General features: G+C 59.2%; 3 protein-coding genes across 4 annotated transcripts; 2 read left to right on the top strand and 1 right to left on the bottom strand.

The window, feature by feature from the left end:
* The first annotated feature begins 22 nt into the window (after positions 1–22).
* Positions 23–13092, top strand: LOC132658435 (cuticle collagen 2-like). Its single transcript, XM_060404877.1, has 2 exons — positions 23–108; positions 8284–13092. Exon 2 carries the CDS (start codon positions 11202–11204, stop codon positions 12021–12023), a length of 822 nt encoding a protein of 273 aa, XP_060260860.1. The 5' UTR covers positions 23–108; positions 8284–11201; the 3' UTR covers positions 12024–13092.
* VENTX (VENT homeobox) lies at positions 12468–12865 on the top strand (the record flags this gene model as incomplete). The annotated part of the gene is given in 2 exon segments (XM_042238967.2): positions 12468–12522; positions 12525–12865. Coding segments are annotated over 2 exon segments (396 nt in total), but the record flags the coding sequence as incomplete, so codon positions are not given.
* Positions 13093–22297: 9205 nt separating the features above from the next.
* ZNF511 (zinc finger protein 511) lies at positions 22298–26860 on the bottom strand. Of its 2 annotated transcripts, none has more exons than XM_027960285.3 (6): positions 26663–26860; positions 26339–26412; positions 25846–26047; positions 25575–25699; positions 24321–24455; positions 22298–23653 (listed from the first exon to the last, which is right to left on the bottom strand). In XM_027960285.3, the coding sequence occupies exons 1-6, from the start codon at positions 26813–26815 to the stop codon at positions 23575–23577; spliced, it is 768 nt and encodes a 255-aa protein (XP_027816086.1). In that variant the 5' UTR covers positions 26816–26860; the 3' UTR covers positions 22298–23574. The 2 variants fall into 2 exon arrangements, with proteins under 2 accessions (XP_027816086.1, XP_027816087.1); XM_027960286.3 differs by having other exon boundaries at positions 25846–25936.
* Between the last annotated feature and the right edge of the window lie 12 nt (positions 26861–26872).

Here is a 26872-nt window from a genome sequence, read left to right as displayed (position 1 = left end):
CATGACCCCGCCCCCTGCCGCCGGTTTCTGCGCTGGTCTTAGTCAAGCTGAAAAGGAAAGGATGAAGAGGAGCTGAAACCAAGGGGCCTGAGGGCAGCTCCGCGCGCGGTAGGAAGCCGGCGGGGGCTTCAAAGGGGCAGCTACCCCGGGTGAAGACGGAGGCGGGAGGCCGAGGGGGCGGGAGGAGGCGGAGGCGGGAGACCCAGCAGGAGGCGGGAGGAGCAGAGGCCAGCGGAGAGGACGGCGGAGGCGGAGGCAGGAGGCCGGCGAGAGGAGGAGGGGAGAGGCGGGTGTGAGAGGCGGAGGAGGAGAGGTGTGTGCGTGAGGAGAGGAGAGGAGAGGAGGAGGGGTGGGTGTGCGGGTGGAGGAGGGAGAGGCGGTGTGTGAGGAGGAGGAGAGGCGGGTGTGAGGCAGGTGTGAGGAGGGGAGAGGTGGGTGTGAGGAGGGGAGTGGTGGGTGTGAGGAGGGGAGGGGCGGGTGTGAGGAGGGGAGAGGCGGGTGTGTGAGGAGAGGCGGGTGTGTGAGGAGAGGCGGGTGTGTGAGGAGGAGAGGCGGGTGTGTGAGGAGGGGAGAGGCGGGTGTGAGGAGGGGAGGGGCGGGTGTGAGGAGGGGAGAGGCGGGTGTGTGAGGAGAGGCGGGTGTGTGAGGAGGGGAGAGGCGGGTGTGAGGAGGGGAGGGGCGGGTGTGCGGAGGCAGGAGGCGGGTGAGAGAGGAGGGCAGTGGTGGATGTGTGAGGAGAGGTGGGTGTGAGGAGGGGAGGGGCGGGTGTGAGGAGAGGAGAGGCGGGGTGTGTGAGGAGAGACAGTGGTGCCCTGGGAGAGCCAGGAGAAGAGGCCTGAAAGGCTGCGCGGGGATCGAGGCCGCGGGAGGCCGGGCCGGGGAGGGCGCAGGGCGCGGGAAAGAGCGGCCGTTGGACCCGCTCCGGCGCCCACCCCGGGACCTGCCTGGCCTCCCCACGGGGCCCCGCCCGGCCGTGGCGTCGGGCCGGCAGGCGTGCGCCCCGCCCGCGGACTGGAGGAGCGCGCGCCTCCCCGGTGACCAGGACGCCCCCGTGTGCACGACAAGGCGCCGCGTCCCAGCCCGACCTCGGGGGCTCCTGCGGGGGCCGGGGGCGAGGCTCTGGCCCTCCCCTGGGGAGCCTGCCGCCAGCCGGCCGGCCCTGCGCTCCCAGACGGGCCGGATCGGAGAGTCCAGCAGGGGGCCCTTGTGGCCAGAGCACCTCTGAGCCGGGGGAGCCTGGCTTCTTCAGCCGCTGCGGGAACCGAGGACCACAGGGCGGAGCCCTCGCCATCGAGGTCCGGGTGCGCAGGGCCCCCGGCTTCCCGCCCCGCCGCCTCACGCTCCCGGCCCGGCCGGAGAGGCGGGACTTGCGTGGACCTCCGCCTGCGGCAGCTCAGCCCAGCCTCCCTCCAGCCCCACACCTGGTGGACGAGGGGGGATGAAAGGGTGGGCAGCGAGCCCCGCAGGGAGAGGCAGGGCTGTGAAGATGCTCCTCAGCAGAGTGCCCTCACTGGGGACACCGGGGAGCCCCTGGGAGGAGCAGTGGCCCGCTGCCCAGGTCTGGGGCGGAGCCTCAGCGGCCTGCCTGAGCCCCGCTCTGCCCCGTGTGGGCGGGTGGGGACCCTCAGGGTCCCCGGAGCCCCTCCTGGGGTTGTAGCGCGCGTGGCTGCCTCGGGAAGAGGACTGGGACTCGCCGTGCTGGGACCCGGCCCGCCTCCCCGCGACCGCCTGGGAAGCACTGTCCTTCTCTGGGACGTGTGCGGCCACCGGCTGCCCAGCCCGGACCTGGCAGGGGCGACAGGCTCATCTTGAGTGACCGAGGCTCACACGGCAGGGAGGGCATGCACCCTAGGAGCTCTCAAGCTGGGACATCCCTCAGCTTTGCCTCAGACCCTTTCGGGCCTCGGTTGAAGGTCCTGCCGCTGCCCCTGACCCGTCGCATGCCTCCCCACCCCTCAAAGCACAGGGACCTCCAGTCCTGCAGGGAACCCTGGCATGCCGGGCTCCTCGCCACCAGCTCCGGGAGGGACGAGCTCCTCCAGGATTTCACATGTGCCCCAGAGAGGGTCCAGTGACTCAGTGCCGGGCTGAGGGGCACACACAATGGGACCCCAGCCCAGGCTTGGCCACCAGGGAAGTAAAGAACCCTCTAGTTCCGGTCGAGGCCCAGTCCTCTGCTGGCCCACCTCACAGAGGCCCTGCGATGGCCGGGCTCCAGCCGCATGAGGCCGCAGGTATGGGTCAGGGTCGGGGACCAGGGTGGCTGCCCGGAGCCTGTGCCATTCCAGGGGAGGAGCTCCCTCCATGCCCGTGAGCTTCCCACACGATGAGCCCGTCACCCCGACCCACCTGGACTCTGCTCGGGCAGTCTGGGGGTGCCCGACCCTCGTTCCCTCCTGGCTCACGCCCTGGCTTGACAGGCGCCCTGCTCCAGGACCTGGTGGTTAGACCCCTGCTGGAGTGTGCGCTCAGCTGCTCGGTCTAAATACACAGGCTTTCGGACCAGGGTTAACTTAGATGCTCAGTTGTTAGTTATCCTCTATCCTATATTGTTTCCAAACACAGCATCCTCAAACACAGTTCACATTGCTGGCCTGCTTTGACTCGCTCCGGTCAGGCCCTCATTGGCCCAGTGGTCTCTGCAGAGCTCCTGGTTGCTGCCTACCCACCGTGCTGGAGGAGCCTGTGAGGCAGGGGGAGAGAGCTGTCATACCTCCTCTGGTCTGAGCCTCTGATACTTCCTGCCCATCTCTGCCCTGACGTGTTTAGAACAAAATACAGCCTCAGTCCAGGATGTGATGACCAAGGTCCTCTTGCCCCCTCCCGCCTCTGTCCCCACAGCGCTCCTGGCCTTGGAGTCTCTGCTCAGATTTCACGCTGGGTTTCCTTGACCAGGCCGCCTAAGCGTCCCTCTCCCGTGTCAGGCGCCATCACGGCTGTCGGAGGATGCGTTGGGAATGCCCCGTGTGACCCCTGGGCCCCTTGCTGCTCCTCATTCACTTCGTGTCCCTGGAGAGCCCCAGGCACTGCCCAGCAGCCGCTGTGGAGGGTGCACAGGGTGGCCAAGACCCTCCTTCCTCTCGACGGGGCCCGGGCGGGGAGGACACAGTGCACGGGGACGGGGCCCGGGCGGGGAGGACGCAGTGCACGGGGACGGGGCCCGGGCCGGGGAGGACGCAGTGCCCGGGGACGGTCCTTTTGGCCTTCACTGCACCTTGGCCTCCAGCTTGGTCACATTCAGGAGCAAGGCCATCAGCTCAGAGAGGACGTCCCAAGACATGTAATGCTTCCTGAGGCAGGGTCTGTTCAATGTGAAGAGAAGTCCCAGAGCGCCCTTGAAAGTCCCCTGCAGCTCCCGAGGTTCTGGGGGGGCCCCAGCTCTGGCTCACTTTGGTTCTGGGCTCAGGCCGGGCTGGCTGACGTGGCCTGTGTGTGATCTTGCACAAGTTCAGGAGAGGCCCCAGAGAGGCAGGTGAGGCGGGCGTCTTCATCTTTCCGCTTCATACCTGAGCACAGGTCCTGGGCCTGGACCTCCAGGGCCCTGAGCAGGGGGCTCGGGGCCGCAGAGGGCCACCCCTGGCCTGTCCCCGGGACCAGGATCTGCTGGCTGGCTTGAGTCCGCTGCGTGTGGCTTTCCTCCTGCCCATGGGGATCTGAAGCAGGATTAGGCAGGATTACAAACTCCAGAAGCCTCCCGCAGAGACTCAGACGCCTGCCTGCCCTGTTGGGAGTGGTCCTGCTGCATGGGGGTTGGGGAAGGCTGACGGCACTTTGGCAGAACCCCACTTCACTGGAAAGAGGGTCCCTGTCTACAGAGCTGACCCTGAGACCAGTCAGAGGTGCCTTCCCCTCTCAAGGCCCCGGACAACTGTGCGGGCACCGTCAGCCCTGAGGGCCTGGGACAAGACGGACCCCCTTCCCTCCGGTGAGCAGCTGGACCCAGTAGCCTCTGTTTCCCCCTAAGGCCACCCACTGCCCTGCGTGGCTGGTGACCTGCTCTTCCCCAGGGCCTCTGTGCCTGGCCGACTGGAGGGGGTGCAAGGGCAGTGGGCAGAGGCTCTGATGACCATGAACAAGGGAATTCTTTCTGTGTTTGCTCTGGCTTATCTGGGGGAGACCAAGCAGGGATCTGGGGCCCAGAGATGTTAGGGTGCCAGGTCAGGGGGCACAGCCCTTCAGCAGAGCCAAGACTGGAGCCAGGCACGCAAGTCCTCGTCCCCCTCACCCTCCCTCACCCCTCCTTCCCCTCAAGACCTGCCTGTAACTGGCACTGGGCACACGCCCCTGGTCCTCTGCCGCGGGTGAGCTCTGAGCCCAGGAGGGCAGCGTCACACAGGTGGTACAGCACTGCGTCATGCAGGGGGCGGAGCTCGGGTCTGAGACGTGGGCACTGTCTCCAAGTCATGCCTGCAGGCCTTAGCATCTAGAACCTTCCACCTGCCCCAAGTGCAAAGGGCTCCGTGGGCAGGTGGGTAGTGGGCGCTTGGAGCAGGGGCTCCCAGGCATCACCCCCAGGCTTCTTGCTGTCTGTGAGGACAGTCTGATATTGCTCATTACCAGGGGAAAAGGAGAACTCCCCTTGCGTGTTCTAGAACACGGTTCATCCCCATGACTGTGCTGGGGGGACCCGTCTCTCTGCTGCAGGGTGGCTGGACACTGGGCCACCCCAAAGGAAATCAGTTCTGGGTTGATCCCGCAGTCCCTGAAGCGGTTTTCACAGCCAGGGGGCGCGACCGTATTTTGCAGGTGACTAACCAGTGGTTGCCTGGCACGGAGTGTGTCCCCTGCGCAGAGCAGAGCTAGAGGGTTCCACAGCTCCCTCTCACCTGGAGACTAGAGCCAGGCCGCCTATTGTCCCCAAAGTGCCCCACCTGGTAGTCAGGCCCGTTGAACACTCCTCCGGCCCTGGGAAGGACCCTGCCTGGCTGGAGGGGCCAGGCCAGGATTGAAGGGCCTGGCTGGGCATTCAGAGGGGGCCGTGTGCTGGGCAGTTGGGCTGGGCGGGGAGAAGGCCTTTGGGAGGAAAGTACATGGCCCAGCTGAATAGGACTCTCTCCAACTTCCCTGGGGAGGAGCCAGACCCAGGAGGACCCCTCCATCTCTCCCAGGATGGGGTCTGGGGCGGCGGCCTTCCCCACCCATGCTACAAGCCCGTACCCCTCACCAGCACTTCGGTCCGCAGTGCCCACGGCTGGCGAGAGGCCCTCTCCACGGTGCGGCAGCCTGTGGGACGGGGCAAAAGACCGCGTACCCACGGCGCGGCAGCCTGTGGCGCGTATCCACGGTGCAGCAGCCCGTGGGACGGGGCAAAAGGCCGCGTAAGGTGGGCCAGGGTGGCTCCCCCGTGCCACCAGGGCCCTGTCCCCTCTCTGGACCAGGTCCACCTGCCTCCCAGGCCAGGGCGGTGTGGGGCGGGGGCCCGACCAGTCCTTCCTGGAGCGCTGAGAAGAGTGGTGAGGCCCTGTGCCGGGGGCTCCCTCCTGCCTCCCCCCTCTCCCCGGAGCCAGGGGCTGCATTGGGGCTCCTGGCTGGACCCCCAGGTTCCAGGTATCGCCATCCCTCAGCCCAGGTGCCACGGGGACGCTCCTGTGGATTCCCAGAGTCCTCACAGAAGGCTGGCAAGCAGCACGGAGATGAGCCAGGCTGCAGGCACTTCCAGGCGGTGAGCGTGTGACCCCGCCATGCCCGGCCCCGGAACCGCCCACTGCTCCCAGCTGCCGCTCTCCCCCGCACTCAGGCCACACGGGGTCTCCTCTGTTCTGGGGGCATGACTTCCCCCAGTCCCTCCTCAGCCACAGGGTCCTGACAGAAGGCTCTCCCCCGAGGCTCTGGGTGGGCCGCTAACTCCCAGGAGAGGTGGAGTCACTCGCTCAGAGTCCTGGGGTCCCTGTCCTTGAGTCCCGTGGCCCCTCAGGCCTCACGGGTCCGAGGGCCCCTTCTCTGAGCTCTGTGGCTCTGGCCTCTGCTCCCAACATCTCTCTCCATCCCAGCTTCCCCTTCCCTCTTCCCCAGTCAAGGCCAAGGACAAATGTCAAAGTGTGGTCTACCAAATGGGTGTAGAATGAAAACAGACCCAGAAACATCCCTGAAAAAAGCTCAAATACTTGGAAACTCAGTAACACACTTCTGAGTGACCTTGGGTCCAAGAGGAAATCAAAAGAGAATTAGCATTTTGAACTAAGAATGAAAGCAGTGCTTACAGGGAAATTCGCAGCGCTGACGGCTATACCAGCAAAGAAGACAGGCTTGAGAATCCATGACAGTTTCCACGCTAAGAAACTTGACAAAGTAGAGCAAACTAAACATAAACTAAGTGAAGGAGACAAAAAGATCAATGAAATAGAAAGCCTTCACGACCCCACGGACTGCAGCCCACCAGGCTCCTCCGTCCATGGGGTTCTCCGGGCAACAGTACTGGAGTGGGTTGCCATTGCCTTTTCCAGAGGATCTTCCTGACCCAGGGATCGAACCCGGGTCTCCCGCATGGTAAGCGAGATGCTTCACCGTCTCAGCCACCAGGGAAGTCCAGAAATAGAAAGCAGGAGACAATAAAGAATATGAATCTGACAGCTGGTTGCTAGAGATGGGGGCACTGACAAGCCTCTGCTGCCCAAAGGGCTGGTGTCAGGGGCCTCTTGCGGCCTTCTTAGTTCACCCCTGGGTCACGGTCCTGCCCTGTCCAGATGCCCCTGGAGCACCGGCCAGAGGCCCTGGGTCTAGTCACTGTCCCCCCAGGGCCTTGGGGCCGAGGGGCATCAAGCCTGGAGTGGCGGCTTGGCTCCTATTTCCAGAACCATCCTACAATCAACCCCGTCTTCTCCTGAATGGTGGTGTTTTCCTGCCATGCCCCACCTTTTCTCAAGCATCTCCAAAGCTGTTCACTCTCAAAAATAATATATATATATATATATTTGCTGCTGCTGCTGCTGCTGCTAAGTCGCATCAGCCATGTCCGACTCTGTGCGACCCCATAGACGGCAGCCCAACAGGCTCCCCTGTCCCTAGGATTCTCCAGGCAAGAACACTGGAGTGGGCTGCCATTTCCTTCTCCAATGCATGAAAGTGAAAAGTGAAACAGAAGTCGCTCAGTCGTGTCCGACTCTGTGCAACTCCATGGACCGCAGCCCATCAGGCTGCTCTGTCCCTGGGAGTCTCCAGGCAACGGCAGCCCACCAGGCTCCCCGTCCCTGGGAGTCTCCAGGCACGAACACTGGAGTGGGCTGCCATTGCCTTGCATCCTCTCTGCGGAGCTTGGTGGACTCTCCCACCCATTCTGTGCGCGGGCTCACACCTGGGCTGCCCCGCGAGCCCGACCCTAGGGCCCCCATTGCTGCAGGCAAGGACTGCCCTGGCCCACTGCTCTCCTGTGTCCGCCGAGACCTCCAGCTCACCCGGTCTCTGCAGTTAGACGCCCACAGCCAGCTGGCCCAGGAGACAGAGCCCCACCTCCACCAGGCACAGACAGCCTGATTTCCGGCCCTGCCAGCAGAGGGCGCGTGAGTGCTTCCCACCTGGGGGCTTGGCGATGGGGCCCAACAGGCAGATAAAGGGAGGCGGCTGGGGATGCCTGCGCCTGGACTCTGCGAGAGCTGGTGCCTCAGCAAGGCCCCAGGTGCCACGGAGCCCGGCTCTCGGGTGCCTCTGACCCATGGAGACAGTGCCAGGCCCCCACCCCAAGCAGCGTGCAGAGGGAGGGGCACGGACTTGAGAGTGACTCGGGGCTGGGCCCTTCTCTCTGGACCCTGCCAAATCGCCTCCCTCAGAGCCTGTTTCCTCTCCCACGAAAGCGAGGATGATAAGAAGTGCCACGTAGGGGACGCCAGCGCCCTACTGCACTATCTCCCGACTGCAGACAGTGCAGATACACCCCTGCACAGACCTGGGGCCAGAAGTCCAAGTGGGTCTCCCTGGGCTAAATCAGGTGTGAGCAGCCTGGGTGGGTCCTGCTGGAGGCTCTGGGTCCTCTAGAGGCCACAGCCAAAGTCAGCTGTGACAGGCTCAGTCCGTCCCACGCTGCCCCCTCTGGCCTCTTAAGGACCCTCACAATTAGATTGGGTCTACCTGGATGATCCAGGGTGCTCTAGCCATCCCAAAGCAGCTGATGAACAGTCTCAATCCCAGCTTTGCCACATACCGTGACATACTGCTGGGTCCCGGGGATTAGGCACCAGACATCGGGGCGGGGAGAGGTCGTTCTGTACCAGACAAAATCAGCTGCACCTGTTGCTCTGGACAGAGGGTCACTCGATAAAAATGGGCTCCTCCTCTGGTTTCTCTCATCAGGAGGTGTGCCCGAGTTTCAAAGCTCTGCATGTAAAGAGTAAGCACGAAGGTGAATTGGCAGAGAAGTTAGATGGGAACAGGGGAAAAGGAAAGACGTGAGGAGACACCTTGAAGTGACGGGGGGCTCAGGATGAGTCCCGAGGCCTTCTCTCCTCAGCCCACACCCTCGCCTGAGCCTTCCCCATCTCGTGGGCCTCATCTGACCTGGAGCAGGTCCTCTCCTGAGAGACGCCCAAGCATCCACCTGGGGAGATGGGCCTCCTGTCCAGCGGCCTCTCCCTCATCACACCCACCAGCTGCTGGAGCTCGTGCCGTCTTCTGGCCAGAGTCATTTAAACCACCACTTATATTTGGAGAAATTTTCTAATAAGTCAAGAAGGAAAAAGTCAAAGGCTCCAACACAGATACCTTTGAGAAGGAGAATGGTCCTAGCCTTTCGGCAGGAAAGGGAGGCTGTCCGGGGCCTCGGCTGAGAGAGATGACGGAGGGTAAGGCATGAGGTGGTGGGGCTGCACGGTGCTCCCTGCAGACTGCACTGTCTGGAAGGCGCGGCCTTTAGAAGGGCCCCAAGGAGGCGCGGGGCTGCCCTGGAGCAAGACCAGGAGTCAGCTGTCTCCAGGCCATAGGCCAGCAAAGGTGCCCCACCTGTAAACCACCATGGAGACCACGCTGGCTGCCTCTATCCACGTCCAAAAGGGGACCGTCAGTGTCCTCAGTCACATGGTGCCAGCTTCCCTCCCTCAGCACCGCCACCGTGAGCGTGACTTGGCTTTCTCTCACTTCAGCAGACCCTCCCCTCCACCAGGTTTCAAGACGGGAGGAGCTTTTCTATTCCTGTTTGAGTCCCGCACAGTTCCAAACCCTACTGGATGAGTCCTACAAAACAAAGTCCGTTCTCAGAACTCACCTCCCCACGCTGACTGCGCCGACAGGAGGCCTCTCGGCATCCGATCCCCGTGCCGGGACTCATCCCTCGTTTCTGGAAGATCAGGATGTGCTCATCCCCTTGAAGTTAGCACCAAAAGGAGGCACCAGGACACAGGAAGAACAGGTGTCCAGCCTTTGCTGACCTCCTGGCCCCTCCGGGCTCAGCGCGAACTGCGGGAACAATGCCACTCAAACTGGGGTCAGTGTCTGCTCCAGCGCAGGCTGAGCAGGCTGGTCTTTGAGGTTTGCTACCATTTCAGGGGCTCACCTGAGATGGGGTGGGGAGTTGGCACTGGCTTCAGCACCTACCAGCCTCAAGAGGGGCCACTGCTGGGGCTGCGCCTGGACCCCTGTCCACACAACAGGCCTAGCTGGCCTGCTCCTGAGCCACTGGGAAGCCAGGTGCCTGCAGGCATCTTCACCTCTTCTGGTGGCCAGAGACGGTGCCCAGGCTCCTGCAGCTGTGTCCAGGCTTCCGTGCCCAAAGCCCGCACGTTGACAGAAATGGGATCCCGTCCTTCTCACGCCCACCACCCCGGCCATCTCCCGTCCCAGGGCCCTGTGGGGCTGGAGAGGCCGCCGTGCCGGAGCCTGTTCGTGCTTGGTGCTGCGGTCTGGGCTTTGACATCCACACCCAGGGGCTCTCCTCCATCCTCCACCCACCTCTGGAGCTGGGCTGGGCAGGAGCCTGGTCAGCACTGGCTCACCCTGCTGGGAGGGAGACACACCAGTCCAGATGCCCCCAGGGAGACCTCCCAAAGGTTGGCACCGGTACCTGGCCCCACAGCCCCATCCCACCCCAGACCAGCCAGGCACAGCCCAGGCCCCGTGTCATCTACCCAGACGCCACCTCTGGGCCATCCTGAGTGGACATGGGGCAGGCCGAGGCAGCTGGCTGTTATCCCCATTAAAATTCTTTTTCAAAGGCTCCAGTGAGTGGCCTGCTAAAGATAAACTATCAGGAGAGAGAACTTCAAAGAAAGTGCTTTAATGATGCAATTATCTTCAATCAACTCAGAACATCTTTATTACATTAGTAAAGGGGAATTTATCTCAGAATGCAGAAAGAGCTGGTCTAGCCTCAGACACAGGCCTGGCCGGAGGGCTCTGAGGGCCGCTTTCAGTCTTGCTTCTAAATTTGCATGGTGAGAAACTTCCTGAGTGAATTTCTCTAGCTTAAATGGACAAAGCATCATCCAAAACTAGTTTTCATTAAACAACTTTGCTTTTTCAGAAATAAGCATGTAGTCGATTTAGTTTGCTGCTTCTGCAGTCAGGGATATTACTCTGACACGAAATCGTTCCTGGCAAACCAATCTCGTGATCTATTCTACAATGCGTGAGGGGTTTCTTCCCTTGGCGGAGAGACTGCAGAGGGGTGCCTCGTCTGCAGCACTCAGGGAGGTCTCCAAACCAAAGATCCGTTCAGTTTCGGAGAAAGAGTCCCAATACGTGCTAGTCTCTGTCGGACCTTCGCTCCTTCTTCGAACCAGGTCCGGGATCCCTCCCCACCTGGTCGCGGAGTCTCGGAAGCACCTCCGCGGTCCGGCCGGGGTCTGTCGGAACTGGAGTCGCAGGGCTTTTCCCAGGTCCCAGGGCCCGGGTTTCCCGAGGGTTCGGCCCAGCAAGTGCGGAGCAGGAGAGGCTGACACCCAGTGACCGACCTCGCGACCGGCGGCCCAAGGAGCCCTGCTTGTGTCCCAGGCCCCGTGTCGGAGGCGCGTGAGACGTGGGCGCCTCGACTTCCCCCGTGGCCCCGGGCCCTGCCTTGGGACCTTCGCCGCGCCCCGCCGGCCGCTCCAGGGGCCAAGCTGTTGGACGCCAGGGAGAGCGCCCGCCAGCTACGGGCGCCTGGAGAGCCACCCAGGCTCAGGGCGCCGTGGCCCGACTTCCAGGCGACGGAAGCAGAGTTTCCAGTCCGGGTGCAAGGTCGGTCAAGGTGACCCCCCAGGGTTTGGAGACAGCGCCTGGACCACGGCAGGCATGCGCCGATGGCTCCGGCTCCGGGCTGTGGCGCAGCGGGACGAGCCGCCGGCGGGCGAGGACCCTGCGGGAGGCGCCCGGACCGAGGCTCAACCCCGTCGCGCCCACTGCGGGCTCCTCCACGCGAGGAGGCTGGGGCCAGCGCCTCATGCTCTCCGGTGCCCCAGCCATATCCCAGCCCGGCCACAACGGGCTCTAGGAAACCGACGGGGTGCGCCAGGCAGGCCGGGGCTGGGGTGCACGGGTCCCAGTCCGGGGTCGGCCGGCGGCCCCGCCCCTCGTTGCCCGCCCCCTCCTCCCGGATCAGCGAAACCAATGGGCGTCTGTACCCACGCGGCAGTCACTGTGGCGATTGGACAGCTGGGTACGAAAGGGGCGCCGCTTTTTATAAAAAGGGCACCGAGGGAGGGGGGGCCGCCGAGTCGCCGGCACTCTCGCGGCGCGCTTCCTCCACGCTGCGCCCGCCGGGCTCCGCTAGCCCAGCGCCCGCCCGTCAGCGCCTGGCCCCGGCTTTGCTCGGCATGAACCCCGCTGGGCTCAGGACGTGGGACGGGGACCGTGAGAGACTCGGCCCGCTGCCTTTCGGCGTCGAGTCGTTGCTGGAAGCCGAGCGCTGGCTGGGCTCGGAGCCCGTGCAACCCCAGGAGGAGAGGCCGCGGGGCGCCGCGGAATCCCGGGCCTGGTTTCCGCCGGCCGCCCCCTCGAGCGTCCCACGTAAGTGCCCTGTCGCGCGGTCCCGGGCTGCGAGAGGAGCCCGCTTGGCCCAGGCTCGGAGGACCAGGGCGCGAAAGGCGCTGTCGTTCGTAACTTCGGAAATAGCCATCTACTAACGCGCCGGCCTGAGTGCGAAGAAAGAAACCAGCCCACGACAGCCTGCCCAAGCCCTCCGGCGCGCGAGCCCTGCCCCACCTGCCCCCTCCAAACAGGCCTACCCTGCTCTACCCGGGGGCGGGGCCCTCTCGTCTCGGAGCCGCTCTGGCCGCGCACGCTACAGTCCCCGCCAAGGCGCGCCTCTGCTTCCCCTCCTCGCTCACCGCTCAGGTCTTGCTGCGGCTTCGTGCCCAAGTTTCTCGCTTTTCCAAGCGGGCAGAGTTCCCCTCCTCCCTGGGAAGCAGAGCCCCAGTCCGCTTTGTCCCTCTCCGCGCGCCGCCCCCTCCCCCTCCCGTACCTTGCTTCTATTACCCCGCAAGCTTCGGGGGTCCCGTCTCACCTGAGGCCCGCGGTCATAGAGCCGGGACTCACATCCCGGATCGGCCGTGGCGGCGATCCCGGCGTGCGTCCGCGCGCCCGCTTTGTGCTCCTTCGCCCCAGGCGCCCCCAGGCCTCCACCCCGCGCGCTCGGAAACAGAAGAGCGACCGCAAGCCGCGGACGCCCTTCGCCGCCGAGCAGCTGCTGGCGCTGGAGCGCAGGTTCGGTCAGCAGCAGCACCTGTCCGTCGCCGAGCGCGCCGCGTTCTCCAGCAGCCTGAGTCTCTCCGAGACGCAGGTCAAGATCTGGTTTCAGAACCGCCGGGCCAAAGCCAAACGACTGCTGGAGGCCGAGCTGGAGAAGCTGAAGTTGACGGCCAGGCCGCTGCTGCCCCGGTCCTCCCCGCCCTTCCCGCTGGGCGCGCCCCTTCACGGACTCCTCGCCGCGCCCGCGGCCGCCTGCGGCCTGTATTACCTGCCCTAGAGCCGCGAGACCCTGGGGCGGCGGGTCCGCCGGGCAGGAAGGGCGGGGCGGCGCGCGGCTGGCGGACCCCGGTCCCCGGGAAGGAGCGGGGACCCCGCTGGTGCGCAGCGGGCGTCTGGGGTCTTCGTCTTTTTAAGGGTTTTGTGGTTTGTTGTTAATAGTGTTGGAATAGATGTACAGACCTATCTCTCGGTATCTTACGGATATTTTAAAGCTTTTTAAAAAGTCATGTTTGTACAAATTTTCCTGAAAAGCAGTGAACATAGTGTTATAGCGTCGAAATGGACCGAAACGGGGCTTCTCCTCGTGTGCAAGGCAGCCAGCGAAGCACTTTGCGGCCCCGCCTCCCGCAGCCGCGGGCCTGGGAACCTAGCAGGTTCTTTCTGGCTTCGGCCGCCGGAAGCCGATTCCGCGCAAAGACGAGACAACGGTAGTTTGGCGCCGGGGTTGCTGAAGAGAAACTGACTTGTTGCTTTCAGTAACGAACTTTCTCAGCGTCGTGGCCGCTTGGAAACGTCCACGCGTATTTTAGGGCATTTTCCCCACGCTCATTTATTTCCTCTGCTCCACCAGAGGCCAGGTGCTGTCTGCGGGAACGTGTGCGATGCGCAGGCGCCCACGCTTCGGCCGCCGGCCTCGGAGCCTCGGCCTCGGCGGAGCGGGCCTGGCGGGGCCGCTTGGCCCCCGCGAGGACGGAGCCGGAGGGGGCCGGCGTGGGCGGGGCCAGGCGCACCCTCAGCAGGACCGGCGGGGCCTGCGGGCAAGAACCTCGCAACGACCGCACGGACGGCTGGCGGCCGGAGACCTGATCCTTAGCCTCCCACTGCCTCTGGACAACGTGCTGGGTTAGTTTAGGAATCGGGAGCTCAGGCGCCGGGTGAGAAGACGAGCTGACCCTCGGAGCTGGAGAGGGGACGCGGGCTGCGCACCGCCTGGGCTGCGGGGGCATGGGGCCGCTGGGGGCCCACAGGGGAAGGAATTCCCGGCCCTTACCCCCTGGGGACCGCAGAGTTGGGGTCCTGCCGCCTGGAGAAGAGGGAGGAGGTGGAGCTCTATTAGCCAGGCAGTGGGAGCAAGGGTGGCGAGGCATTAACTCCTGTGCTTGGCAGTCATTCTCCCTCGGTCTCCTGGGAAATGCAAAGTCAGGACTTGAGAGAGAAGCCCTGCTGCTGGAGGTGACGGCCTGGTGGTGGGAGGAGGAGGTGAGCTGGCTCCCGTTTCTCCTCTGATGTGGACCAGCGAGTCCTGAACCCGGGCTGTTTAAACTCAACCCACTCCAGTCGCGACTTTCAGGGGTGGTCTGGAAATGTGGTGGGGAAGGCAGGCAGGGTCCCTGCACCAAGTGAGCTTGGCGGAGGGGCCAGGGGGCCTGAGGGCGGTCACGGAGCGCATTCTGTCTGCTCAGGCCCCCCCCCCCCACCACCACCACAGGAGCGCACCTGCTGCTCTCTAAAGCTGGTCACACTTCATCCTTTTCTCCGCACCACAGAGCACCCCACAGAGCACCCGGCCGGCCGCGCTGGTTTGCTCCGTCTCCATATCCGGGTCTCACCAAGACCCCCCTAGGGAGCCTCACAGCTCAGGTCCCCACAGAGGTGGTCGGCGTCTTTTGTCTGACTCAGGGCTTGGCACCCAGACTAACGGAGGGTGACAGGCTGTGTGGGGCCCAGAGCCCACCAGCTGGGTGCTCTTGCTGGGCAAGGCTGAAGCAGATTTACCAAGACTGTTCCTTGGTTCTAGAATAGGGTCCTGCCTAGGACGGGAGAGGGCAGTTTGCCCATGGACTTCTCCTTGGGCCCCTGAATGCTCTGGGCCAGGTCTCGGGGCCCAGGGACTGTGACCATCTCCTCGGCCACTGTGTCTCCAAGCCCTCGAGCGGCCAGGAGCCCATTGGAGCCAGTGTGGGAGGATTCACTCGTCATGACCTTGCGTGGAAGGCCCCGAGCTCCAGCGCCCTGCCCCCTCACTGCCTACCGGCGCCCTCCCGTGGGGTGCCCCCGGACAGAGGGGCAGGACAGCAGTTCAGGGCAGACTGCGCCTCTGGAGGTACAGAGGCCCCCTGACCCAGAGACAGAGGGTGGCAGAGTTGTGCGAAGGCGTGGACTCTGGGTGACCCTGGAAGTGTGGAGCGCGGAAGGTGGGACCGTGGAGGACCCCAGATCGTGACCCGCTCGCCAAGCCCGAGTCACAGGCTCCCACGTCAGTGTCCCCTCTGCTGCCTGGGTGGGGTCAGGCTGGGCCTCAGGCCCCTCCTGGCACCCAGTCAGCTCCAGGGCCCCTGCTGGCCCCTGCACGAGCCTGGCCTACTCTGTGTCTGGGGGGACGCCCCCAGCCCACTCCAGGCATGGACCCAGGTCGCAGGCACTGTGCCTGTGGACCCCTCAGAGGGTGGGGCTGGCTCAGTCTTGCTTCAGGACTTCTGGGGGAGGGACTGCACCATCTGACCGTGTGTCTCGAATGATCACAGACAGCAATTGCCGGGAGGGCAGAGGCCTCCTCGAGGGACTCCTCTGATACTGGGCACTTCCTGAGCGGGGCTGGGGGGCTGTGGGCTCTACTGTCCTTGCCAGGACATGCAGGCGATTTTACATTTGCTTCTGTGAGTGTGAAACATTTCATTACAGGAAAGTAGTACCTAGGTGATACTTCATCCCGATAGGCTGGAAGGCCAAAATAATCACCTTGTAAAGAAAGACGCCATTTCTGCATCACCCGAGGCCACACGCTTCCGGATGCAGCCAGCAGTGGGCAAAGGCAGGTTCTCTGCTGGCCTCCTGGCCAGTGCTGCGCATGCCCTCAGAAGTGGTTCTGAGTGACCGCACCGCACGTGTGTCCCTGGCGTGACAGGGTGTAATGCTCCCCAGATGGCCCAGAGCTCTGGAACTTTCATCTGACTTTTAAACAAGTGTTTTCTCATTAACTAAATACACGCAGTTTTGCTGTTTCTGATATTCTATATGTTGTGGTGAGTTTTCATCAGTTGGACCATTAGGAAAAATAACCCCACAGCAAATTAACCAGCATGGCCTGCGATAAGATGCAAAATTTCAGAGGCAGTAAAATGTGGACAGGAAATGTCTCAGCGTGTATGAAGCATGTGTTTTTAAAAACCACACCAAACAGTTGCATTATTCCTTTAAACGTTCAAGGAATGATGTCACTGCTTTTCCAGGTTGACTTTGAAAATTTGTAGAATGAGGAACTGTGTACTCACGCCCGCCCTCAGTGAGCCCCTGTGCCCATGACGCGGGGTGGTGAATGTTGCACCCAGAGGCCCAGGGGCAGCGCCCAGGACCTGAAGGAGGCAGGATTAAATTCCGTTAAACAGAGCTGAAACGAAACGCAGCGGTACACATTGCTCACTTTTCTCCTGCCTTACGGGCTAGCTAGAGCCTGCAGTGTGAGTGTGGACAGAAGTTTCCAGAAGGGGCATTGTTGTCTTACTCTTGCTTTTCAGAGCAAATGCTTTTAACATTTCGCTGTAAGCATGACGTGTGGCTTTTCGTGCCCTATGTTTCCAACTAGTTAACAGGACGCGTTAATATCAGTGCAGGTTGTGCTCTGTTAAGTGCTTTTTCGGCATATATTTGAGTGATCAGTTGCTTCCCCCTTGAATTTGTTAACATGGTAAATTACAGCGGAAAGTCCAGTTTCTCCCTGTCATGTCCCACACTTGTTTCTACCTGAGATATTGATTGCAGCCAGCCGAGTGAATGTGAAGCCTCAGGCTTTAATCTGTGTCTACAGTGACGCCATCTTCTCGTGTGCTCATTTGCCCTTTGCGTATCTTCTTTAGAAAAACATCAGCTTAAGCCCTTTGCCTAGTTTCCAGCTGGGTTTTCTTTTGTGTTGAGCATTTGTAAGCATTCGCTATGTGCTCAGGATATTAAATCCTCAGCAGATACAGACTTTGCAAAGATTTTCTTCCATTATGTGGGTTGTCTTTCCACTTTCTTGACAGTGTCCTTTGAAGTACAAAATATTTTAATTTGATTAAATCCATTGTAGCTATTTTTAATTTTGTTGCTTGCACTTAAAAAAAAATTGATTTGGCTGGGCTGGGTTTTAGTTGCAGGGTTTCCAGTCGCAGCCTGTGGGATTTCTAGCCGTGGCTGCAAACTCTGAGCTGCAGGACTGGCCCAGGGCGCCCTGTACCGGGGGCAAGGAGTCTTTAGCCACTGGGTTGCCAGGGAAGGCCTCGCTTCTGCTTGTGGTGTCACACTTAAGAATCTTTTGCCAAATCCACAATCATGAAGATTCACTCTGGTTTTTACCTAGGTGTTTTATAGCTATATTTCTTGCATTTACACATTTGATCCATTCTTTAATGTTCTGTAAGGTAAGTATCCACCTTGATGCTTTTGCATGTGGTTATCCAACTGTCCCAGCACCGTTTGTTGAAAAGACTACCCTTGTCTCCATCGTCTTTGCATGCCCTCAAATATCGCTTGACGGTAGGTGTGTGGGTTTATTTCTGGGCCTTCAGTTCTATTCCATCGACCTGTATATTTACCCTCTGCCAGTGCCAGTGTCTGGATTACTGTTGCTTTGCAGTAAGTTGTTGTTGTTGTAGTAAGTTTTGAAACCTTCCTATTATGCTCTTCTTTCAAGAACAAGAATGACCTATTCTGGGGTCCCTGCAGTCCCATATGAATTGTGGAATCAGATTGTCAATTTCTGCAAAGACGTCCACTCGGTTTCTGATAGAGTGCATTGAATCTATAAATTAGGGAATATTTCAGGGAGTATTGCCATTTTAACAATGTTAAGTTAACCATGCATGAGATGTGTTTCTAATTTTTTAGCACTTATTTATCTGAACAGTGTTCTATAGCTTTCATGGTATTTGTTCCTCAGTCACTAAGTTGCGTCCAAATCTTTGCGACCCCATGAGCTGCAGCGCACAAGCTTCCCTGTCCTTCACCGTCTCCCGGAGATTCCTCAAACTCATGTCCATTAAGTTGCTGATGCCATCCAACCATCTCATCCTCTGTGTTTCCTTTTCCTCTTATCCTTAATCTTTCCCAGCATCAGGGTCTTTTCTAATGAGTTGGCTCTTCCCATCAGGTGGCCAAAGAGTTGGGAGTTTCAGCTTCAGTATCAGTCCTTCCAGTGAATATTCAGGGTTGATTTCCTTTCGGATTGACTAGTTTGAACTCCTTGCTGTCCAAGGGCCTCTCAGGAGTCTTCTCCAGCACTGCAGTTTGAGCGGATCAGTTCTTTGGCGCTCAGCCTCATTTATCGTCCAACTCTCACATGCATCCATGACTCCTGGGAAACTATAGCTTTGACTATACAGATCTTCGTCAGTAAAGTGATGTCTCTGCTTTTTAATATGCTGTCTAGGTTTGTCATAGCTTTTCCTCCAAAGATAAGGCATCTTTTAATTTCATGGCTGCAGTGCCTGTCAACAGTGATTTTGGAGCCCAGGAAAATAAAATCTGTCACTGTTTCCACTGTTTCCCCGTGTATTTGCCATGAAGTGATGGGACCAGATGCCATGATCTTAGTTTCCTGAATGTTGAGCTTTAAGCCAACTTTTTCACTCTCCCCTTTCACTTTCGTCAAGAGGCTTTTTAGTTCCTCTTCACTTTCTGCCATAAGGGTGGTGTCATATGCGTATCTGAGGTTATTCACCTGGGCCTTATTGTTTTTCTGGTGACTGGTTGGATTATTTCAGTGACGACTGTCTGCTGCACACACACCCTGCCGCCCCCAGCCCCCCCAGTGGTGAGTGCTGCGCTGAGGGAGGCACGGCCCTGGGGCCACACCCCACTGTTAAACTCCACTAATTGCTGACATAGATGTTTTTCTGGAACCCTCTTGCTTTTTCCATGATCCAATGGTTGCTGGCGATTTGATCTCTGGTTCCTCTGCCTTTTCTAAAACCAACTTGAACATCTGGAAGTTCATGGCTCACATACTGCTGAAGCCTGGCTTGGAGAACTTTAAGCATTACTTTACTAGCCTGTGAGATGAGTGCAATTGTGCGGTAGTTTGAACATTCTTTGGCATTGCCTTTCTTTGGGATTGGAATGAACACGGACTTTCTCCAGTCCTGTGGCCACTGCTGAGTTTTCCAAATTTGTTGGCATACTGAGTGCAGCACTTTCACAGCATCGTCTTTTAGGGTTTGAAACAGCTCAGCTGTGAATTCCATCACCTCCACTAGCTTTGTTCGTAGTGAGGCTTCCTAAGGTTCACTTGACCTCACACTCCAGGATGTCTGGCTCTAGGTGAGTAATCACACCATCATGATTATCTGGGTCATGAAGATATTTTTTGTATAGTTCTGTGTATTCTTGCCACCTCTTCTTAATATCATCTGCTTCAGTTAGGTTCAGACCATTTCTGTCCTTTATTGTGCCCATGTTTGCATGAAATGTTCCCTTGGTATCTCTAATTATCTTGAAGAGATCTCTAGTCTTTCCCATTCTGTTGTTGAGAAAACATCTACTTCTGCTTTATTGACTATGCCAAAGCTTTTGACTGTGTGGATCACAACAAACTGTGGAAAATTCTTCAAGAGATGGGAATACCAGACCACCTGACCTGCATCCTGAGAAATCTGTATGCAGGTCAAGAAGCAACAGTTAGAACCAGACATGAACAACAGACTGGTTCCAAACTGGGAGAAGAGTACATCAAGGATGTATATTGTCACTCTGCTTATTTAACTTCTATGCAGAGTACATTATGCGAAATGCCGGGCTGGATGAAGCACAAGCTGGAATCAAGGTCACCGGGAGAAATATCAATAACCTCAGATAAGCAGATGACACCACCCTTATGGCAGAAAGTGAAGAGGAGCTAAAAAGCCTCTTGATGAAGGTGAAAGAGAGTGAAAAAGTTGGCTTAAAGCTCAACATTCAGAAAACGAAGATCATGGCATCTGGTCCCATCACTTCATGGCAAATAGATGGGGAAACAGTGGAAACAGTGAGAGACTTTATTTTCTGGGCTCCAGAATCACTGCAGATGGTGATTGCAGCCATGAAATTAAAAGATACTTGCTCCTTGGAAGAAAAGGTATGAAAACCTAGACAGCATATTAAAAAGCAGAGACATCACTTTGCCGACAAAGGTCCGTCTAGTCAAAGCTATGGTTTTTCAGTCGTCATGTATGGATGTGAGTTGGACCATAAGGAAGGCTGAGTGCCGAAGAATTGATGCTTTTGAACTGTGGTGTTGGAGAAGACTTGAGTCCCTTGGCCTGCAAGGAGATCAAACCAGTCAATGGTAAACGAAATCAGTCCTGAACATTCATTGGAAGGACTGATGCTGAAGCTGAAACTCCAGTACTTTGGCCACCCGATGTGAAGAGCTAAGTCATAGAAAAAGACCCTGATGCTGGGAAAGATAGAAGGCAGGATGAAAGGGGACAACAGCACGAGGTCATTGGATTGTATCACCAACACCATGCACGTGAGTTTGAGCAAGCTCCGGGAGCTGGTGATGAACAGGGAAGAATGGCGAGCTGCAGTCCACGGGGTCGCGAAGAGTTGGACACAACTGAGCGACTGAACTGAACTGAATTGCCAGCTGATTGCTCTACTGATTTCGACAACCCCCTGGGCATAAATTCCTCTACAGCTTAACCAATCCAGTTCCGGCCTGTCTGACACAGTCTTTCTTTTTAAACTGGAGTATAATCGCTTCATAATGCTGTTAGTTTCTGCTGCACGACAACAGAGAGTCAGGTGAAAGCACACGCACAGCCCCTCCCTCCTGCGCCTCCGTGCCCCACGCCTCTTGGTCATCGCAGAGCAGACAGCTCTCTGTGCTGTGCAGCAGCTTCCCGCTAGCTGTTACACATCGCAGTGCGTGCAAGTCAACGCTGCTTTCTCCACTCGTCATGCCCTCTCCTTCCCCCCATTCCCGTAAGCCTGTTCTCTATGTCTCTATTTCTGCCCTGGAGATAGGTTCATCTGTACCACTTTCCTGGACTCCATATGTACGCATTAATATGCGGCATCCGACACAATCTTGTCTGCATTGGCATTTCATGTTCCCACCCCACGAGGGCGCCCCTGGTCTTCTTATTTCCTGGTTCCCTCCTGTGACCCAGCCTCCAGCTTAGCCTTATCTGACTCTCCTCCTGAGTGTCCACCACCGCCTCATGAAACTTGAGAACTTGCGCTTGAACTTCCCCACAGTCTGTTGCAAACAGTCAGTCCTCTGGGAAGAGATTAGGAGCGATCTATTGCGCTGACTTGCTCACCCCTCTGCGCCCCAGTCTCCGAGGTGTGACTCTGGAGCTGGCGGGGAGACAATGGCAGACGTTTCTGTGACACCCCTGCTCCAGGAGCTGGGCAGCGGGGAGCCGGCCTGGGGTCCTCTCCGCTATCTCTCCTGGCAAGAACCACTGCCCCACAGCTGGGGAAGTGACCAGCGGCCAAGCACCCTAGTGGTGCCAGGGTGGAGCCTGCCTGCCAAGAGGGGGCTGGGCAGAAGGGCGCCCTGTCCTCAGGCGGCCTCACCCCCACTTAGGCAGGCACTGGGCCGGGTCCTTGGAGAAGGAGCCAGGGGAGGAAGCCTTGAGTCCTCAGCTGCAGCCCCTGGAGCAGGGTCTCTGCAGTGGAAGCATGTTTTGTCTTTAAAAAGACGTCATGAACTCACGGATGTAAGTATATTCCATGTATTTCTTCCGGCTGTAGTTCTTGTTCTGCCCACACCAGCTGTCTTGCCCTCGACCAGCAGCACCTTTCTGGGTTGCCTCCTGAGCCCAAGCTTGGTATTCCTCAATAGCGTCCGTGATCTCAAAAGACTAATCTGGGCTTTCAGTAAAGTTGTAGGTTTAGTAAATATGGCATATACATTATGACAGTACTTCTAATTCAAGTTCATGACTGTGGGTTTGTTTTTTTTTTCTTTTAGGACTATGGGTTTTTAACTTCAATGCTCGTTAAATCTTTTTCCCAAGCCAAAAAATTTCAGTTCTCAAAACTACTCAGGTCATTTGGTAATTGGGACATTTGAGTTGTTCTCAGTATTTAGTTGTTAAGAATTTCACTGAATAAACTGCCTTTTGCGTAAATCTTTCGAAGTATTGCAATGTGGGTTCAGAGTGTAGTCCTAAAAGTGGGATCGCTAGGTCAAAGGCATGTGCAGAAGCGACTTGTTGGGTGTTGGTAAATCCCCCTTCCAAGGGGATTGCAGCATGCAGCACCCCCACTGGCCCCATGAGAGATGACGGTGCCCCCACTTCACACACAGAAGGGCGTGCCATCTGACCTTTGGGTTTTGTCAACTGGATGCAGAAGAATGGGTCTCTGTGTATTTCTCTTTCTCTTTCTATGAGTGAAATGAGAGGTCAGTTTCTATCCCTCAGCTGTTCTGCTTTGGCTAGGGTTGTGTAAAGGCAACACAGAAAGGGCAGGGGTGGAAGAGTGAATTGGGGTGGAAATTCATACCTAACAATTTTTAACAATCTGTTTTTCTAATACTTTATTGTGAAGTGGTCCTAGATCACAGACCTGCAGTCATATGGCAGAAACAATTATTCATTTCTTCAGCTAGAGCTTAGGCGTGTCAGAGAAACGCCAGTGGTAAACTCCAAGAAATAAAAACTCACAGCCAAACATCACAAAATTCCCCAGGAAAGAAGGCAGCATGCGTGAGGCAACAGGAAAGATGATAGCGGGATCAGACCCACAGACTCCAAGCATTGGTGTTACCAGTTAGAGAGAGTACAACAGGGTTAATACGTTAGGAAAGAAAAAGTGAGACTGATAAACGCTATGAACGCCCAGCAAATTAGACAGCAACGCAGCACTTAGAAGAACTGAAAATCATAGCTTTGGAAATTGAAGCCTGTGAGTGAGTTCAAAAGCACACCTGATACGGCTGATAGGAAGACCGGGGAACTGAAAGATGGGTCTCCAGCAGGCACCCGGAATGCAGCAAAGACAGGCGAGGGACAGGAAACCGGGGAGGGCTGCTGGAGGGCAGAGTGCGGGCGTCTGACTGTCTCTGCCCAGAAGGAGCAGGAGCCGAGAACGGGCCAGAGGGGCCACCTGAAGAGAGAGCAGCCCAGGTGCAGAACAGCCCCGCGGGGCGGGCAGGGCGGTGAGCGACCTCAGCGCTGCTGAGAGCAGCGCGGAGGAGACGGTCGCAGCTCTGGCGGGGCTCAGAGGGGCCCGAGACCAGCGCCCGCTGACCCGGCCAGACCCCAGACCCAGGCGCCCAGCGGGCCCCGCAGGGGGCCGGCCCCGCTCCCAAGCCCAGCGTGGCGGGCCTGCATCGCCAAACCGGGCCGGGCCGCCCGCCTGGGCCCTGCCGCCTCCCAGCCACGCCCCTCTGGCTCCGCAGGCCTCGCAGCCCCGTCCGAGGCGGAGTCTGCCCCGAGCACGGGCACCAGGGCCGCGGGCATCTCCCCAAAACTAGGGAGAGCCCCCAGGGACCTGTCACCCCATCGCCCCCTCTGAGAAGTGGCCCCCGAGGACGAAATCCTGTCACCCAGCACAGAAGGATGGCCATCACTCCCTGTAGCTGAAGGCCCTTTACTCCGCGCGCCTCGGCATCTACAGCACTCAAGGAAAACTCTTTACGCCACGTGTCGCCAAAGGGCGTCGTGCGGGGTGGCAGCTGCTCCCCAAACCCCGGTCACCCACAAGGGGTCCCTACCCCGGACCCGCGCATCCCCGCGGCCCCAGTCAGCTGGCTATTCACGGCCAGGGACGAGCAGGGCGGTCGGCCGGGCTCCGCCATCACGGGCGCTTGCTTCTCTTCTTGGTGCTTTTAAATCCTCGAGAGGCACCCTGCCCAAAACAGATGGTCGACGGTACCCTGAAATGGAAAATCGTCCACACAAAACCGCTGTGGTTTTGCCCACAGACGGCTCAACGCAGCAGCAGTCTCCTGGGGCCTGACTTGCATTCCGATGCTCCCTCCTCCAGAGCGGACCGCAGGGCGGCCACGGGCTCTTCAGGTGGGCACTCCCTGCGTCCAGTGAGGCCACCGTGGCCGCGCTCTGCCCCGTGCCCGCCGCCCTTGGAGCCTGAGCCCACCGCCCTGCTCTCCCGCCCGCCCGGCTCACTCTCAGGCCAGAGTGACCACACCTGTGAGCAGGCCGCAGAGGGCCTCCAGGTCCTCCCTCAGACGGGGTGAACCTGTGGGTCGTTTTTTCCATTTCTCCAACACTGACCCCCAAATCAGACTTGAAATCAAATTAATCCAACAAAAACACCATTAGCAGTAGGACAGGTGGCAGGTTGCAACCTGGGCAGTCGCCTCCTGCGTCTTTCCGTCCCCACCCAGACCACGGCCAGAGAAGGCTGTGCTCCCAGCACCCCAGGTCACCCGAGGGCAGCGGGCCGTCAGTCTTTTCATCTCCCCCAGAAGCCAACACTCCAGCCCAGCACGGCTCCTCTCAGTGGGGACGCTCAGCGTCAAACCCAGAATTCCCCAGAAGCACAAGTTCAGAACCTGGTTCAGAAAGGGGCCAGGTACTGACCTGTGGCCGTAGACCCGCCTCTCTCTTGGAGGTTCTGGGGGGGCCTCTGCGTGTTCGGAGCAGACTTCCATGGCGTCTCCTTCAGAGGGTGCTCGGTCCTCCCCGGCGGCTTCTGTCGACACCTGCGAGGCTGGGCTGGGGAGACAGAGGCTGAGCACTCTCCTGGGGTCAGCTCCTGCAGCCCCACCTTCCCCCAGGGCTGAACTCGCAAAGCTGTTTTGGCTGTTTATGGCTGTTTTGTCAGAGTAATTCCAGGCTACTGGAATTCCAGGACAAACAGAGGTAACTGTTAATATGACGTACACCACGTTTTATGAACTTAGGTGTAACAGTCACACTGTCTTTTAAACCACTACCTTCATGGTGTCATGTGGTAAATGACTATCAATGTTACCAAGCGTCTTTCCACGACAATTAGGTAAGAAATTCACTAAAGCCAGTCACATGATACTGAGCTTCTCCTTAACACCACAGCCTCAATCCCGCGCTGCGAGCTTCTCCTCCCTAACACCACTGCCTCAATCCCGCGCTGCATGACTTCTTTCTCCTTAAAATGATTCCGTGGAAAAAAAGGAGTTATGTCACATTCAAGGTCTTAGAAAAACCTCCCGTATTGAAGTGGGTTCTCCTGACCATTCTACTTTGAACAGCAAAGTCCTCACTGGGGACAACAATTTAGTCTAAAATGATTTCAATCAATGCAATCTTTAGATGGTTACAAAGCTTCCCCTGAGGAGATCAGTTAATGAAAAGGCAAAGAAAACACGAACTCCAGGGCAGTTCCCGGGGCACTTCCCACAGTGCATGCTGAGCAATACCACACAGCTCTGTGGTCAAGCTTGTAAAATACTGACGGGACGGATAAAAAGCCAGAGGGCTCCACGTGCGGGAAATGGCTCATGGCCTGGGACAAACCCCCCAAGGTCCACGTGAGGATGGAGGAGAGGTGCTGGGGGGGAGGGGGCAGAGGCAAAGCGTGAGCACAGAAGGACCCCCAGCAGACCCCGTGCCGGCACCCCGGTCACCGGCTCACAGACCCAGGAAGGCAGCTCCCCGCCTTCCTGTCCTTCTTGCAGACAGACTGGCCACGTACAACACCGCCTCCACCTGCTCAACCCTCTCGGTTAGTAACCCCTGCCTCACAGGGTTAACGCACAACCGCATGGGACGCTGGGTGATGGGTGCTGCGCGAGGGCGCCCGCACGCTCCCAGGCCTGCTGGGCTCAGCGGGCGGCTTCCTCGAGCAACACGCACCGGCTGCCCTTCCTCGGTTTATCAAAGCGGAAGTCCGCAGGGTAGAGGTGATGAGCCACCAGGTGCTGCTTCCGGTCTCTGCTGGTCCTGAACTTCTCCGTGCAGCCCTCCACCAGGCACTGGTACTACAGCAGAAACCGTGTCACCACCCTGACCCTAGGACCACTGCCTCACCCAGTCTGGACCCCAGGCTCCAGCACCATGAGGCACACGGCTCGGGGACAAGCCCCGTGATGACTGCCCTTGGCCTCAGGGGGCGAGCGTCACTCACCATGTCCTGCCGCTCGGCCAGGATCTGGAACAGTGAGTCGTGCCACTCCTGGATGTGGGTGTCCAGCAGGTGACCGGAGGGGAAGGCCCGCCTGCAGTAGGAGCAGACGTTTCCGTGCAGAGTGTGGTAGTGGTGCTCGTAGTCCTCCAGGGCGTCAAACGCCTGGCAGCAGCCGGCCACCTGACAAGTGAACTCAGGCACCCTGGCAGAAAAACGCCTGGTGGGGATGCAATTCCTCGGAGGCCAGGACGCCAGGCTCCCTGTCACCACTCCCCTTAAGTGGCTTCGGATAAAGCTGATAAAGCTTCGGATTTTCTCTTGCGATCCCAAACCCTGCCTTCATTACAAATACATCTTCACGGACAAGCAGGCTGGTGGAGAGGCCAGCCATGCTGGCTTCGTCGGTGGTCCCGAGCAGACACCAGGGCGGGGCGAGCAGAGGGAGGGGTGAGGAGTGGGCAAGAAGGGCCCTGAGCTGGGCCACAGCGCTCACCTGGGCCTCTCCGGCTCCGCAGCCACCTGCGTAATCACATCCTGGAGGTAGAGGTGCCTCTGCACGTCCCCGTCCTGCGGAAGACAGCTCTGAGGGCTCGCACCCCCGCCCGCCCGCGCCCCCAGGACCCGGGCCCGAGCCCTGCCCCCCAAGACCCAGGCCCCGCCCCCAGGACCCGGGCCCCGCCCCCAGGACCCGGGCCCCGCCCCCAGGACCCGGGCCCCGCCCCCAGGACCCGGGCCCCGCCCCGAGCATTGGCCCCGCCCACCTGGGATCCGCTCCGCCCCCACCCGCAACCGCCTTCGCTTTCCTCGGCTCACGCACCTCGAAAAACTCGTGCTCTCGCGGGAAGCGGACCTGGCGCGCCGCGAAGCGGAAGGGCGCGTTCCCGGCCAGGGCGTCCCGCTGCACGGGCAGCGGCGCGGCCGCCCCAGGGGCCCCCGCCAGGCGGGCGTGCAGCGCGGGCGGCAACTGCATCGCCCTGCGCGCCGGCGGCCGCACGGCCTGCGGGCCACCGTCCGCGAGCCGGCCGGG

The sequence above is a fragment of the Ovis aries genome, chromosome 22 (assembly GCF_016772045.2).
Source record: "Ovis aries strain OAR_USU_Benz2616 breed Rambouillet chromosome 22, ARS-UI_Ramb_v3.0, whole genome shotgun sequence".
NCBI classification, from domain to species: Eukaryota; Metazoa; Chordata; class Mammalia; order Artiodactyla; family Bovidae; genus Ovis; species Ovis aries.
This window is presented reverse-complemented; position numbering and strand designations above follow the sequence as displayed.